The following is a 16,782-nucleotide window of genomic DNA, read 5'->3' on the forward strand; positions in this document are numbered from 1 at the left end:
CACACACTCTGGAAAAGTGTGAACTGAGAAAAGAGGCTCTGAAGTGCAGGGTCTATTCAAGCGCTTAATCTTTCACCAAGCTGCGCTAGCTGTGCGATGAAAGGGACAAAGCACAGGATGTCAACCACTGGAGCAACAACAATGAAGGGATGATGAAATTAAGCTGAAATTGAGCATGTTTTATTAACACATTCTGCCCATGATTAATGCCAACTTACAAAGCAGTAGCACTATCCTTTCAAAAGTTATTAGACTTGAAAGTGAAGAGTGTACACAAGATTTCAAGAAATTAAAAGTGGCCTCTAATACATAACTGATCATTCTACTCTCCCCCAAAAAACAGGGTTGTAGAAAAACTGCTGAAAACACACTTTCCCATTCGTGTTATGATCCCAAACTCAAGAATAATGTAGAAGAAAGATAGCTTTTTCAGAAAATATGAAAAACTCAAGATTGACTTAGTTGACCTATTTCACCTGTTTTGAGTCCTCACGTAAAATCAAGGGGTGCGATTTTTTGTTTGTTTTGTGGTGCACGGTCACATATCCTGTATAGTGTGAATGAGGTCATTGACCCCGTTGTATTTCATGGTTCGCAATTTGCATTCATATCATACACATACGTACACTTGGATATGTACGTGCACTGATCAATCCTATGCAGACGCCAAAAATGGCTCAAAGCCGGCGCTTTGAACATCAAAAACTCATCAAAAATTGACCAATGCAGAATTCATTCAGGGTCTAGATCTAGATCTGGAATGTCAAGTCTTCACACTAAATGTTAAAATCATTGCCTACTGCTTCTTCGCATGCAATACAGGAAATGTCTACAATATGGTGCATGAACATCTTTATAGGATGTTTTAGCGGCGCAATAAAAAAATGCATATTCTTTTCCTTCACCTTTCACTGTGCAATACAAGAGCATACTGTATACGCTATAATTTTCGCGTACATACATTTTTGCGAATTGCCACTGTCACACATTTTCGCGAGTGGTTAAATTCGCGATTGGGGGACCAGAGAAAATATGAAGTGGCAAAGAAAGTGTGAATTTTCAACTTACTAGCAAATAAGAATGATACTAGTTATACACTGCATGAAAAAAACTTACCAAACTCTGCGAACTAGTAAGTTAGAATTCAACATTTTTGAAGTGGTTAAGTCCATCGCGCTAGATTTCTGACGAGTGGTCCCCTTGCGATAATGGATTGGCTCTCTAAAGTTACAGTATTCGTAAGTAGATGTGGACATGCGGAAACAAACTAAGCCAGTATGGTCTGTTCGGTAAGCCGTGACATGGTATACTAGTACTGAAATGTTCGTATCATCAAGGCAAGGGATTCATTTTGGAAGGTAATATTTTCGCGTGTTGTTAATTTCGCGAATAGCTCCCGACTCGCGAAATTCGCGAAAATAAAACCCCCGCGAAATATGTAGCGTATACAGTATTGAACGAAACATATAGATCCCTGACTTGTGTTTCATAAGCTTTGGTCTATCTCAACGCTTGTGTTTTCTTGTCTTTCTTTCGCCTAACTGCTTGCTGTGCATTACTGTATAAGCTGTTATTTTCGCGAGGGTTTAATTTTCGCGAATTTCGTGAATCACAGTTGGATCGCGAATTTAACAACATGCGAAAATGTCCTCGTGCGCTTTGTTCCCAGAGCATAAACGTAAGCGTCGGCGTCGATTCGCGAAAACAGCATCTCGCGATAATGTCTATGACCATGTCATTCGTGAAAATATCTGTACGCGAAAATAACAGCGTATACAGTAATACAACATGCAGTGCTGCTAGTGCTAGCTAGTGGTAATAACATACAGTTCAAGTGTGCGCAGCAGCGATGCATGCAGATGATGAACATGAACAATTTGAAACACAAAATAAGATGGGGGGCAATGAACTCATTCATGAAATAAGGGATATATTGCATGTTTGATTAACCAATCAGATTACAGAATTCACCATCACTTAATGATAAGTACTATGATTGTCCTAGATTATTTGTTAGTATGGTTTTTTTTTTATATACAAGTCACAAAATGCAGTATGTAAAGGACAGTATTTATAGGTTAAGAATGAGTCTTCAGATGTGAGTAATGAACTAAATGAAAAAAAAACCCAACAACAACAACACTGAAATGTGAATGCTCACCTCAGAAAAAAAAAACAACAAACGAAGACTTAATCTTGACAGGGCTCATTGGAATGCAATTTTGATCAGTAGCAAGACAGAAAAAGACACACCAGCAACAAAGCAGAGTTGTATTCAGGAAAACAAACAAGAAACAAACACAACATCAACATAGCAAAGTGGTCTTTAGGAAGACAAAAAACAACAACAAACAAACATAACATCAACAAAGCAAAGTGGTGTTCAAAAGACCAAAAAACAAAAACAAAACAAAACAAGTAAACACAACAGCACCAGAGCAAAGTGGTATTCAGGAAGACAAAAAAACAAAACAAAAACAAAAACAAAAACAAAAACAAAAAAAAAACCTCAATAGCAACAAGGTAGTCTTCAGGAGGACAAACAAAACAACAACAACAGCAACAACAACAACAACAACAACCACAACAACGAGGCTGATTTTTTTTTATATTAATGTGGGAGGGAGAAGAATCAAATCAGTGTTCATTGATGATCCAATATACTTCCTAGCTCTATAGGTAAGCTGATCTAATGTGATGTCCAACAATAATATACATTTATATTTATATAGTATATATATTTTTTCTATCGGCCACACTCTTAAAAAAGCTTGACTGGTTTAAACAATTGTGATAACATTTACAGGTAATCAGAAATTGACCGTGGAGCAACATGCCTCCTAGGGTGTACCATTTTACTTTGTATCTGGCAAAAGAGCATTTGACCCTGAGACAAGTTCATGCTCAGCTCTAATGCCCTTTTAGAACTGACATACTTGCCATGTACCCCATTTGGCATTTTACCGACCTTCAATTTAAAACTGATTGACGAAAGGAAGCAAATGGACAGATAGGTCCATGAGTAAATGGATGAATGGATAAGTAAATGAATTAGCTACACAGATGAATGAATTAATGTACATGTATACATACATATGTAAATAACTGAGTGATTAAATTTCCTGAGAGAAGAGAGTAAGTGAGGAAAGTGAATGACTGCATTAATGAATAAATGCAATTTGGGAATGCAGAATTGACACTGAAACCTCTTTGCTAGCTTTATGATGACTTGTGACTGCTGTATTTCATCCCAGCCTAAACCCGCATGTCCAGGCTTTATTAAAGATGCAGTGTAAAAGGGGATACCCAAACCATGTAGGCTGTGGCTGATCTCTGTGTGGAATTAAGTTTGGGAGAGAGTAAAATCTGAAGTTAAATGGGTTTGGGACTGAATACCTTGTTTATTTCAAAATGAGTTTTGAAAACTTAATTCAGAAATATTTCTTACCATCTCACAGAGTTCATTAATCCCCCCCCCCTGCCCTTTTTTTCTGGGGGGGGGGGGGAGGGATTGCAAATTGTTTTTGAGGTAGCATTCAATACCTCCAAATAAAGAAGAAGCAATTTCAGATAGAAAAAGAAATTGAGATTCTGCAGTTATTGCTTCATATATATGCTATGAAACCCTGACATAAAATACCAGGTTATATGCTCTGTCATGTGGGAGTACATCTGATGCCTTCATCTTGCACTTTACCATTGAGGATATTTGTCATTATCTTTGCTCCGGGCTACGACAATAGTTCAGCTGACCTTTTTCTCAGCAGTTTTTTTTTTTTATTTTATTTTTTAAATCGGGGAAAGGTTGACGAAAATGGGGACTTGCATGCATGTGTGTGTGTATGTGTGTGTTTGTGTTTGTGCATGTATGTGTTTGTGTGTGACAGAGTTATGAGAATGGTGTCGATAAAGATCTCAATCGGTGTTCACATGGGCGTGGCTGCTGATGTTTAGCAGAACTATTTGGCTAGAATTACCATTTGTTGCAGTTTTTGTATGGCATGATATAAACTAGGATTGATATTTAACAAGCTTTTTTTGCCTATGATTTGCATCCTCTTCTTGTATACACATCCCAATTTATCTCTCACTGACATAAATGTTCTTTAGTACTGGAGTTTAGACCTTATATTTGACATACCTCTTCAGGATTTGTTTATTAGCTAGCTTTAGATGGATCTGTGACATTACCACAATCATATTCCAATGAACATGTAAAACAAAAGTAATACTGGGAGACAGAGCATTTGCCTGTGCAGCTCCCAAACTCTGGAATGATCTACCATTACACAAGTCCGGAAATCCCCAACCGTAGCAGTTTTTAAATCACGGCTAAAAACACATCTTTTCATTTAATTGTTCATTATTATCAAGCACATCAGAAGCTTTTGCAGCGCAGAATATATGTCTATTGGTTTTTTTGCGCTTTATAAATTGATATATTATTGTTAGTTATTATCATTATTATTAAAAACGATGCTAATCAAGCTAAAAATGGTGTTCTGCACATGCGCGAGGCAGCTGTTACCATTGTTCAACCCGGGAGGCTTTTTCGTCGCAGATCTACAATTGTAAAGCTTGCTGGTGTTAACATTCAGAAGTGCATTATTATTTTCTGTCCATGTTGTGTGTTGTAACAATCCATACTATGATATACAGTGACTTCTCTTTCTCTGTCTACCTCTATCTTATATTACTCTTTCATATTGTTGGCAGTCATCTGAACCATTGTATATCCTGATTTTCGATCAAATTTTCGATTTTGAGATTTTTAGTCATTTCGATAGTGGACATTTTGTTCTACTTACTCTGAAATATTCAGTTTCTAATTTGACGTAATTTTTGTGTAATCATCACTTTTATAGAGCCTTTTCATTTCATTTCATTTCATTCATTTCCCCATATGTGCGTGTGTTAAAAATAAAACAGCGATACACCGTCCTCTCCTGTATACGACAGTTCGGAGACAGCAAACACAGTTCGCGCGATCAACCAGACTGTCGTATGTTTTGACTTTGCGCATAATATTAGTGATATACGACGGTTCAGTGACCACAAGTACTGTGCGCGCGGTCAACAAAATTTTGTATACATGGTAACTGGCAACAACAAAAAACATACATGTCACTCTCTTGCGATGTCTCGTATAATTTCTAACAATGCAATTCAACGAAAACATCACTTGTTAAAATGAGAATTAAAGTCTGATGTATTACAAAAAATAATTGGAAATGGCAGACATAAAAGTTTAGCAATCACGGTTGAAAAATGGGTAAACTTCAAACACGATCATCTCGAAATGTCATTCTTACGCGTTAATGGCATCACATCCAATGGTTCAGATGACTGTTGACGATATGTTCTTTCTACCCCTGTCTGTTTCTCTGTCCTTTCTTATTCAATTTTCACGTTGGTCTACATCTCATATATTACTCGCGAATGTCCCGAATGATACCATGTCAAACTAATATTACAATGTGTACATGCTTTTCCCATCACACTACCCTATATCACTCATCCTCATCCTTTTTCCTTTATATCTCTTGTTTTGATGGGGACGATGCATTCAGCTTACCTGCCTAATAGTTTTTCTTCTGTGGTTTCTTTTTTCTAGATGGGTAATTGTATTTTATTTGTTTGATTATTTCATTTTTCTGGTTTTATACCAGTGAGTGAGAATGAATGCAAGCCATTGTCTCATATCTAGAATGATGTCATATTAATTTATTTTCTCTGATTCTCTCTCCTCCACTTTCTATCTCTATCTCTCTGTCCCTCTCCTGCTATCAGAGGCCGCTGTCTGAGCAGAATGATATGAAGTCAAGGTGGAATGAACTTGGAACTGATGAACCAGGTAATACTACACATGCAACATTTGTTACCAAACTGGTTACAGGGTGTACACTTTCCTTAGAATGCAATTCTATACTGAACTCAGGTTGCTGTAACAGATAGAGTGATATCTGACAAATAGAATTGTAGAAGTTTCATCGAAATTAGGAAGTTGTGGTATTCTGGACAGACTACAACATTTGGACCTTTGTTCCATACAGAATTATCTTCATATTACTCTGGTGATATGAAAAGCATTCCGTGGCTTTCTGTTGTTTTTCTGAAGACGTCAGGAACTTCTGAAATCCCACCAATGGCCCCCAAAATGTGAACAGTACTGGTCTGCTTCATTAATTGAAGCACACACAGGACGGTAAACAGAATTAGATAAGCAGATACGGAAGAGGGAAGGGCGATCGAAATGTGACAAATACGAGAAACGTGTTTCCAAAGAGCTCCTGACATTTCTCGGCTTGTAGACGGGACTCTGCTCCAGTTTTCCTGCCCGACTCTCGCCGGTTTTGGAAGGCGAGCTAAAGCCTGCCGTTTCTAGTTTTCCATCCTCCCTTCTGTCATGTTACACCCGGCGGAGCAGAGCGGGAGTGATAAACTTTCTGCCAAACAAGGTATCAGGTATGCCCTGCCAAGCACCTCCTGTAACGTCATTAAACCCTTTACTGAGCTTCGTACGCCAATCGGCACGCACGCTGGAGTGCTTTTCTTTACCGGTTGGCACAAATGTCTGGGAACTAATTGTCAATTGAATAGAGATAACCTAATCCTCCTAATCCCTATTGTGTCACCATGGCCTTCCTGTTGGAGTGAGGCAAATTGCTACACCTGAGCATCCTTTCTAGCTTTATAAATAGGTCAAGTTATAATTGATGGCCAAATGCTGATGGAACAAAAAGCTTGGCAAGTTTTAATAGCTGTGTCCCACATTAAGGGTTAAACCTTCTCCTCCCCCCCCCCCCCAAAAAAAAAGGCATGACTGTTTATCTTTCATTTTGACACTATTCAATTGAAGGGGAGAATTTTGATGACACGTTCGTACAGTGTCTGTGTCTCAGTTGACCCAATAATGCTACACCTGTGAAAGCTGCTTGTATTTTTTAGCGACGAGTTTTAGCTGAAGAATCGCACAGAAAATGAGAAACAGATGTACAGAGTAGAGGAAAATGGAGGGAGGGATTGTGCACAGTGTATTCTCTTTTATTGCTGTATGTACAGTAAATTGGTAATCTTGTGTGGATGTGTGTGCGCATTTGCTTGTGCATACCACTGATGCCCTACACAGAACAGTAATACTGATAAAGTGGAAATTGTTATGGCATGGAAATTTTCCTCGCATTTCAAGCAACCAAAAGCTAGCATGAAAATAAAAGCATGTGAATATTTTTGCATGCCATATGTTCCAGTAATTAATGTCCTTGTCCCGCTGAATTGAAAACGCGTGGAATTCATCTTACCCACCCAGCCGAGTGCAAAAAATTAATGGTACAGTTGCATAACATTGAGAAATCTGTTGAAAGGAGAGACTAACCAAGTTCTGTAGTACACAGGGCTCAACCTACGGTACATTCTCAATATGGAGTATGATGTACATGATTCAATTTAGATTAGGAAGCTGTTTATCAAGTTAAACAATTGATCACTACATGTATAAGATATCTCTATCTCCACCTCCCCCCTTTTCTTCTATTCTGTCTCTATCTCTGTCTGCCTGTCTGTCTGTTTGTCTGTTCTTTAGATCTGAGCACCTTCCGGCCAGTGTATGGGCCGAGGGATTTCTTGGACATGCTGACCACCATCAGGCACCCCAATCTGGCCACAGCTGGACATGCAGCCTCTGCCCAGTGGGGACTCATCAACCTACCTCTCAAGGTCAAAACAATGCAACAACTGGTGAGTGGTCAGCCAACCTTTAAAATACAGTGTCATTTATTGTTGCTCATTTGTGTGTTTTCAAATTCAGTATTCAATATTTGTTTCTGCACAAGTTTCAACAATGTTGGCACAACAGTTCCCTCTCATTATAGGAAACTCTTTTTATTCCCCATTTATACAGGGCATTGAGAGCACTCCCAGAGTGCTCCTGAACCCTCTGAACCCTGTATAAACAGAAAATTGGGCTCTGGAGCAGTCTAAAGTTATGCCCCTCTTTAGACTAGGCTCAGGAGCACTCCTGAAGCACTCTATTAAACTCTGTATAATGGTCACCAGTGTTTAGAGCACTCCAAAAGTGGTATGTGGTGCGCACTGTGCTTACAGTTTATACAATGTATGTTACAAGTTCCTGTGCACCCGAATGTCGCCATGAAATTTTAACCCGTTGAGGACAGTTTGAGTTTGCTACAACACACACTTCCCATGAATACCTGCCCGAGTATACTCGGGACTCATCTTCAACTGGTTAATATGCCCCCCTCAGCCACTCTGCATATGGTCTTGGCTAACACTGATTCGTCGTATGAACGAACTCAAATTGGCATTAAAGGCAAAGCACTTCCGGAGCTCTCCTTGGGCCCAGCTTTGTGTGTAAATGGGATATTGGGAGGATGTTGGGGGTGGGTTGCAGCAGAATCATAGGAATGCTTTGCTATCAGGTTGGAAAACTTATAAGATGGCAACGAAATATCTCAGGTTAGGGACCGCTAAATTGAGTTCATGACCAGGACTAAAGTAGCTTGGATCACTTTGTTGCTTTTGTGTTTTTGTTTTGTATTATTTTATTTTAATGGAAAACATGAGACCGCTGTGCCTAAAATGTATGGACTGCAATGAAATGAGTAAACCTAATAAAAGATATTGAGATAGGAAGGAGGGATGAGAGATATTTGAGTTTTAGTTCATTCCGCAGAGGAGATAAAAAGGGTATAGCATCAAAGTAGGATAAATGCATTTCATATATTGCATATACACAATGCTGTGAAAACATGGGAGAGATTGATTGCAGTCTAAAAATAAATACATTTCATACTTCCCGACATCGAATGAAATTGACAAGATATGTCTCTTCAAATCAAATGCTGGAATTTGTCAGATCAACGGAGATTATTCAGTCCTTGTGGAAAGGCAGTTGTATGCAGCAGGTGGATGGGGTTGTGATGTTAATGGAGGGAATTTTTGAGGAGGGGCAATCTTATCTATATGTATATATATATATATATATATATATATATATATATATATATATATATATATATATTTTTTTTTTTTAGCTTGAGAAGAATTAAGTGTTCTTGGTAGTTTTTATACTTCGCTTTTGTGTGCATAACCGATGACCTACAAGTAGCTGTACACCTTAATGGTACTGTCTCTTCATGTCACCATCTGGCATCCTTCTCCTTATAATCAAGAAACAAGCAATTGTAATTGAAAAATAGCACCACGTAGATAAGACAAAAATATGATCTCATTAATCTGTCAAGACAGTCTTCACAGAGTGTGAACATCAAAATGATAATAATAACCAATATTTACATAGCACCTTTTCAAAGAAAAGATTCAAGGCACTTACACAATTGCAACAAAATACGAGAAATCAATACTTTTCTTAAACTAAACAAAAGAGAGAAAAACAAAACAAAACCAACCAAACAAACAATGACATTAAACTTGATGTGATCACTATACCACTGGAATGTAAAATCAAAACTAAAGAAAAAAGTTTTACATTTCAAGTTGGCAGAAATAGGTTTTTAAAGACATAGTGTATATTTGATCTGGGCTAACTTTACAAACTGGTGTCACAGACATTAATATCCCACTAATAGTCATTTCTGGATTGTGGTCAAGCTACTACTTTTGCAAGTTTCCCATCGATTTCCAGTCACCGATGATACATGTTTGATTCTTAGGGTGCGCCAAGATTGCATGCTGCTATCTGGGTCAACAGGCTTCTTTTGCACTTAAGAATTGTAACACATTTTTCTGAAATTTCACACCGTGCAGGGTGATTGTAAACAGGAATGAATTAAAGGTATAATGACATGAGCGTCATAGGCACATGCCGATGTGTACATCGTATGTTGTATATTTAGCAATGTGCAGTAAACACATTATTCAGCCTAATGTTGGTATATTCCCTTATTATGTCATGGAATACTTTTACAGGTTTAGTTACGAATGTTTACAAGAAGAAAATCTGGCTCTATACATCCTGACTTTGTGACTGGAGGTGCCACATATTGTTAAATATGTTTACATATATACATACAAAATCAGTGACAAATACACAAAAGTGCAAATATAATTATTTCTAAACACTGTATCAGTGACTTTATAAATATGATTAGCATTAGATTTATTGATTTAAAAACAGAAGTCTGTGAAGTCTTGCTAATGTATCTCCCTTGCCAATCTGTGTACTTAAGTATTCTTGCATATTACATACCGGTACTGTGCATGTTGGACCTTGTCTAATTCATCTGTAGAAAGATGCATGTACAAGCAGATTTCTGCTAATTTCCTGTCAGTGTTATCTCTACAGCGTATTTATACTGTATCTATTAAAGCTGTATAAAAAGTTGTATGCATATTCATGCACTGCAATGCATGATGACAGATCTTAGAAGTGGCAAAGAAGGATTTCAATACTATCTAAATGTGTCCCTGTGTCATATTCTAAAGGTGAGCATCACACTAACTTTTCAGTACACAAGGACCATACTGTAGTATTACAGTGTACAATGACACCCAAAAAAAAAACAAAAAAACAAAAAAAAAACATGCAAGCAAACATATCAGAGACTGTGACTATGTCTCCTTAAAGGGGAAGGCTAGTAACTGATCAGTGGGAATCAGTGGAAATGCTGGCAGATGGTTGTTCCAATTCTTATGGGATTCATTCAAGAGTTCATTGTATATCTATTGTTGTGTGAAAATGATTTGCTTCAGAATGGTCTCATATTCAAGTAATGTGCAGATTAATGCTCCGTCCCTGACCAGGGACGCTAACCTGGAAGCATTAAACTGCACATTACTTGAATATGAGACCATTCTGAAGCAAATCATTTTCACACAACAATAGATATACAATGAACTCTTGAATGAATCCCATAAGGATTGGAACAATCATCTCCCAGCATTTCCACTGATTCCCACTGATCAGTTACTAGCCTTCCCCTTTAAACTGCTGAGCAGGTTTTAAATCTGAATATGGCTCGCCCTGAAATGGTGACAATCCCTCACCCCAAAACTTGGCTCGTGACTTGACTTCAGAGTATTTCCGCGATAAGCTGCAAGCTTGTTGATGGCGTTTGGGAAGCTTTTGTGACATGCATTTAGCTATTTTTACATTGATAAGTAATCTGTTCCCTGCACATTGCAATGTGATCACTCATCATATTTGGACTCATTCATGCACTTGCTTATCATACAATGCGATTAGGATCTAAAAATACCTGATTTGAATCCCATGAATCAGACACACGTGTTTGGAAGATGTTAGCCAGTTGAGGACGAGTCCCAAGTGTACTCGGGCAGGGGTCTATGGGAAATGCATGTTGTAGCAAAATCAGTCCGTCCTCAACGGGTTAAAATGAGAACTGCTGCGGGTAGAGTTTGACTTATTTTTATGTGCATGACAAGAATCTGTGGCAGTGTAGGGTTGGATTTCATACAAAATTTTACTGGTGGTGACAGAAACTTCTCAACCGTTCAGTGCTGCCATTTAGTGTCTGGGGTAACGGTGGGTTCACGGGCATGATATTTATCTGCCTCAGCATAATTGTCTTGCCATTTGCTGCCTTTCCATATTGCCCTGTTTGAGGCAATAAATAGACTTGTCCTCTGCGTATTCCTGCCCCTGTTTCATCCTTTTAATCCTGCCCTTGATCATGGAAATGTCATATTGCTCTTTTTGTGTGTGTATGTGTTTCCCTTTCACCACCCCTTTTGTGCACCCCCTTTTAATTTTTTCTACTCTCGTGTAAAATTATGACATTTAGAAAATTAAGCAGCACTTAATCAGTAATGGAATATAATAAAATGGGGACACTGTCCTTGAGGCTTCTGTTTTTAGTATCACAAGTTGCCCAAATAAGGGCCATCACCTCTTAAATGTCATTGACATCGATATAAATGGGTTGCCATCAGATAATCATATGGTTAATGAAGGGCTCAATCTTGCGTGATGGATCGATGTGTTTGCCTTGGAGTCCAGGGAAGACTTAGTTTGCGATGCTCTGAAAACTTCTCGTCCTTCAAGCACTGTTTCTGATTTTCAGTGATTTTCAGATCAGCCTTGAGGTCTGTGACACTTATCACTTCCACTGGAAAGTTCTTTGCAAGAATGCTTTGATAATTTGTAGCCTGTAGTGAGCAGTTCAAACTTTACGAGACTTCTTTTGACTTACAGTTGTAAGTTAGTTATCAAAGAGTTGTAACATTACCCAAAATGGATTTGACACACCTCTGAAAGTTTAGATCTCTGAGACATCGTTCGCTTTTGGCTGTGTTTTGGAGAATCGACTGCATGCAAAGAAAGACTTATAATGCCAATCGTGCTGAGAGGATTTAAAGAGGAAAGGGTGCACTGTCTTGAAAATGTCAATACCAATGGCAAGCCATCTGTGTACGATGTTGATGGCTGTGTGTGACAATGGTCGGCAGAGAGTTAACCATTCTAACCGGAGGGCCAAACCCCAAAAAGTCGCTTACTTAACGAGTGAGTTGCACTCTCTCTACAAACTAAGTAGACCATGCTTATTTTCAAGTTTTTATTGTAACAAACAACATTCCACTGGTCTACCTCAAAAAATTTGTTGCGAAAGCCTCCAAATCCAAGATGGCGTCCAAAATGGCCGCCATATTTACTGAATTTGTTATTTGAAAGATAGAATTTGATTGAAACATCAGATTTCAATAAATTTGATGACATATGAAAGAAAATAAAATTTTCTACAAGTTGATACCACTTTTGTGGGTTATTGTGATAATTGGATTGAGATTTTAAAGAAAAAACACTCATTTTTTGATATTTTTCTGAAAAAAGGAAAATCATGAAAATGCTTGATTCAGCATAAATCAAAGAAAGACTGAAGGATTATCTTAAAACATTTCAAGAATTTTGTTTGACATATAATTAATATTTGAAGAAAATTAGGGGTCAGCACCATTTTCGGTTCAGGAGTTATAATGTCTCAAACTTGAAAATTTACTATGTAAAAATGGCCACTTTAGTTGTGACAAGACCTTGTTGGTCGTAAAAAAAGTCTGCGCGCGCCAAGACTACTACACGCACCACTGGCACTGGCGCTTGTAGCAGTGCCAGTGGTGCGTGTAGTAGTCTTGACAAACGCAGACTTTTTCTTTGACAAACAAGGGTTTGTGCCTGCAAACTAACTTTTCATACCAAGTGGTAGCTCAGGTGACGCTGATTGCTATCATTTCAAAGTAGATTGTTCTGAAGCAGATGAGATGAAGCAAAAAATATCTTTCAAATAGAGGTAGAAGCTTAAAACAACCTTGCTATAGAAAGTTTAAAACAAAATTTGGATCAATCACTCAAAAAATTCAAGATTGCAGGCCATCAAAGCTGATATAGTGTATTGCGCCAAAGTAAATGTATCATTTCGATTTTGATACAATTTTGTCTGTTTTGCTGTCTATTTATATGGTTTTTATATATTCTGAACATTTTAATGCCATTTCAAACCATCTGAGGTTTTTATGGAGACATTTTTCAGAATGCACCATGAATATTTCTCTAAAAAGTTTTAAAAATGAAATCAAAAATGTTTATGAAAACCATGCAGAAATTAACATCTTTCCCATATAATCAATATTTGGAGAAAATTAGAGGTCAGTATTGTATTTGGTTCTGGAGTTCTAATGTCTCAAACTTGAAATCCCATTTTACATAATATGTTATTTACACGCATCTGTTCCCAAAGACGTCACAGAGGGTCAAATCCAAGATCATGCTTACTTTTCGAGTTCCACTCTGTCTATAAACAAGACCATACATAATATTAAGCATACTAAGCAATGTTCCGTAAGTACACCTCAGTAGATTTGTTGCAAAGTACAGTTCTAAACTGTGAGTTAGAGATTAATGTACAAACTTAAATCAGTATAATTAATGCTAAATATTGTTAGATATACTAAATAGATCTGATAAGAATGGTTTTTTTTATGTCAACAGTTATCATGGTTATGGTTTCTTGAAAAGAAATGGTGATATCTCCGTATGTTTTAGGCTTTATTATAATTTTTTTTTACATGGTAGAATGTTTTGTGATACAACTAACCTGCACATATAAATCGAATGTGATATCTCTCCCAATGGTAAACAATATACCTTTAGTGTGCTGCGTCAACGTTAAATCTCAACTTATAACTTATAATTTGATATATTTTTTTAATCTCCTTATATTGCTGTGTACATGTTTCTATACATCTGAACGATATTGTACTAGTGTAAACCATATTGAGGGTCTTTTTTTTTTGGGGGGGGGGGGGTGGAGCTCATTCCAGTGTTTGGGTAAGGCCCAATCTTTGATAAAAAAAGAAATGCTTCTGTATCGCAGATATGCTTTTTTACTTGTATGTAACTCTGCTGTTGTAGAAACGTGAATGATGATGGTATATATATGTGTAATAATGACTGATCCGTAGATGTCCTTGAAAGCCCTTCTGATCCGAACCCCCCCCCTCCCCCCCAAAAATAAAAAAATCAAACATGGCGGCAATTTCTCAACTTTGCTCTTAAATGTGTTGTGCGAAATTACTTTTCAGGATATTGTTCGAATAAAATTGCCCAAATTTATTATTCGTGCTGTATATTCACATTTACAAATAAGCATGCTGAAACTGTAATTTCCGTTATCAGATTTTTCTTACATTGTTTTTAGGCTGATTTCATGTGGGTTATAGTGTCACAATTGATCTGAACTTATGCCATTGGTAGATGCTTTCCTATACTGAGTATTAGATATCAGGATCACTCGAGAGTGGAAATGTTCATTTTCATGCATTTCAGAATGACCTCGGGGAACACTCGAAGAGTGACGAGTGATCCCTAAGCCAGGGCCCGACACTAACGGTGGTCCGGTGGCCCAGGGCCACAAAAAACGCACGTCGGGTCACCAAAATGTCAGAAATGAAGAATTTGGTGGCCTGATCGGATCACCAAAAAAGGTCGGATATTTGCCTTTGGGCCACCAAAAATAAAAGTTAGTGTGGAGCTCTGCCAAAGGTCACTCTAAAATGAGTGAAAATGAACATTTTCACTCAAAAGTCACTCCAATTTCACTCTAAATTCACCGTTTTCTGTTATTCACTCCTCACGTCAAAAGTAAAAACTTCCACTCAATTTGTTTTTTTTTTCTTTTTCGGAGAGTAGAATATCACTGGTTTAGAAAATGTGTCCATAAAAACTTAAGACGGTTTGAGATAGCACAACAGACAAATTTGTATCAAAAACGAAATAATACATTTAATTTGGCGCAATACACTATGTCAACTTTGATGGCTGTCATCTTGATTTTTTTTTGAGCGGTTGATCTAAATTCTGTCTTAAACTATCTATAACAAGATTGGTGCCAAGTTTCAAGCTACTACCTCTATTTGAAATTTTTTTGCTTCCTCTCATCTGCTTCAGAACAATCTACTTTGAAATAATAGCGATCAGTATCACCTGAGCTACCACTTGGTATGAAAAGTTAGTTTGCAGGCACAAACCCTTGTTTGTCAAGGAAAAAGTCTGCATTTGCCAAGACTACTACACGTACCACTGGCACTGCTACAATCGCCAGTGCCAGTGGTGGTTGTAGTAGTCTTGGCGCGCGCAGACTTTTTTACGACCAACAAGTTCTTGGTCACAACTAAAGTGGCCATTTTTACTTAGTGAGTTTTCAAGTTCGAGACATTATAACTCCTGAACCGAAAATGGTACTGACCCTTAATTTTCTATAAATATTAATTATATGTCAAGCAAAATTCTTGAAACGTTTCAAGATAATCCTTCAGTCTTTCTTTGATTTATGCTGATTCAAGCATTTTCATGATTTTCCTTTTTTCAGAAAAATATCAAAAAATGAGTGTTTTTTCTTTAAAATCTCAATCCAATTATCACAATAACCCACAAAAATGGTATCAACTTGTAGAAAATTTTATTTTCTTTCATATGACATCACATTTGTTGGAATCTGATGTTTCTATCGAATTCTATCATTTAAATAACAAATTCAGTAAATATGGCGGCCATCTTGGACGCCATCTTGGATTTGGAGGCTTTCGCAACAAATTTTTTGAGGTAGACCAGTGGAATGTTGTTTGTTACAATAAAAACTTGAAAATAAGCATGGTCTACTTAGTTTGTAGAGAGAGTGCAACTCGACCTCTGTTTTTAGCTTTTGGCCCCCCGGTTATTCTGACCTTGACATTGTGGTGCAGTGGTTCAAGGACAGGTCCCATCAGCACAATTAGAGATAGTAGATGACTGTGGTACCCGAGCTACCTGAGTGTTTGTGTGTGTGTGTATATTTATTGTATAGTGTATGTGTGATTCCCAATGTATGCACTATACATATTATGATATTGTACATGCATTTATATTCATCTTTCTATCAATACACTCTGTATTTCTATCACTGTCTATCTTTCTATCCTATCTATTTACTGTAAAAGCTGTTATTTTGGCAAAAGTGGAGGTCACAGACATTTTCACAAGATTTTGTGTGTGTGTGTGTGTGTGTGTGTGTGTGTGTTGTGTGTGTGTGATTTGACACCAGGCTGTCATCAGTGCACTAATGCCTGTTGATCATGATCAGGAGGCAACAATTTTGTGTGTTGTTAAAATTCGTGGCCAAACAGTGATTTGTGAAATTAGCAGCTTTTAAACATCTTATATTGCTTTAACATCTTTCTCTCTCTGTCTCTTTCTGAATATATGTATATATGTATATCCTTATACACTATATGTGACCGTGCATCACAAAACGA

The 16,782-nt window shown here is 37.4% G+C and overlaps 1 protein-coding gene across 1 annotated transcript in view; it reads left to right on the plus strand.

Moving 5' to 3' along the window:
- Positions 1–16,782, plus strand: part of LOC139737455 (TBC1 domain family member 19-like) — a 222,724-nt gene that overhangs the window by 41,993 nt on the left and 163,949 nt on the right. The window contains exons 6-7 of the mRNA XM_071648131.1: positions 5,791–5,854; positions 7,583–7,737. Of these exons, the coding sequence (XP_071504232.1) occupies positions 5,791–5,854; positions 7,583–7,737 (219 nt within the window). The remainder of the gene's footprint in view (positions 1–5,790; positions 5,855–7,582; positions 7,738–16,782) is intronic.

Source organism: Diadema antillarum, unplaced genomic scaffold (genome assembly GCF_040938485.1).
Source record: "Diadema antillarum isolate AM-2024a unplaced genomic scaffold, OU_Dant_1.0 seq00000693_RagTag, whole genome shotgun sequence".
NCBI lineage: Eukaryota > Metazoa > Echinodermata > Echinoidea > Diadematoida > Diadematidae > Diadema > Diadema antillarum.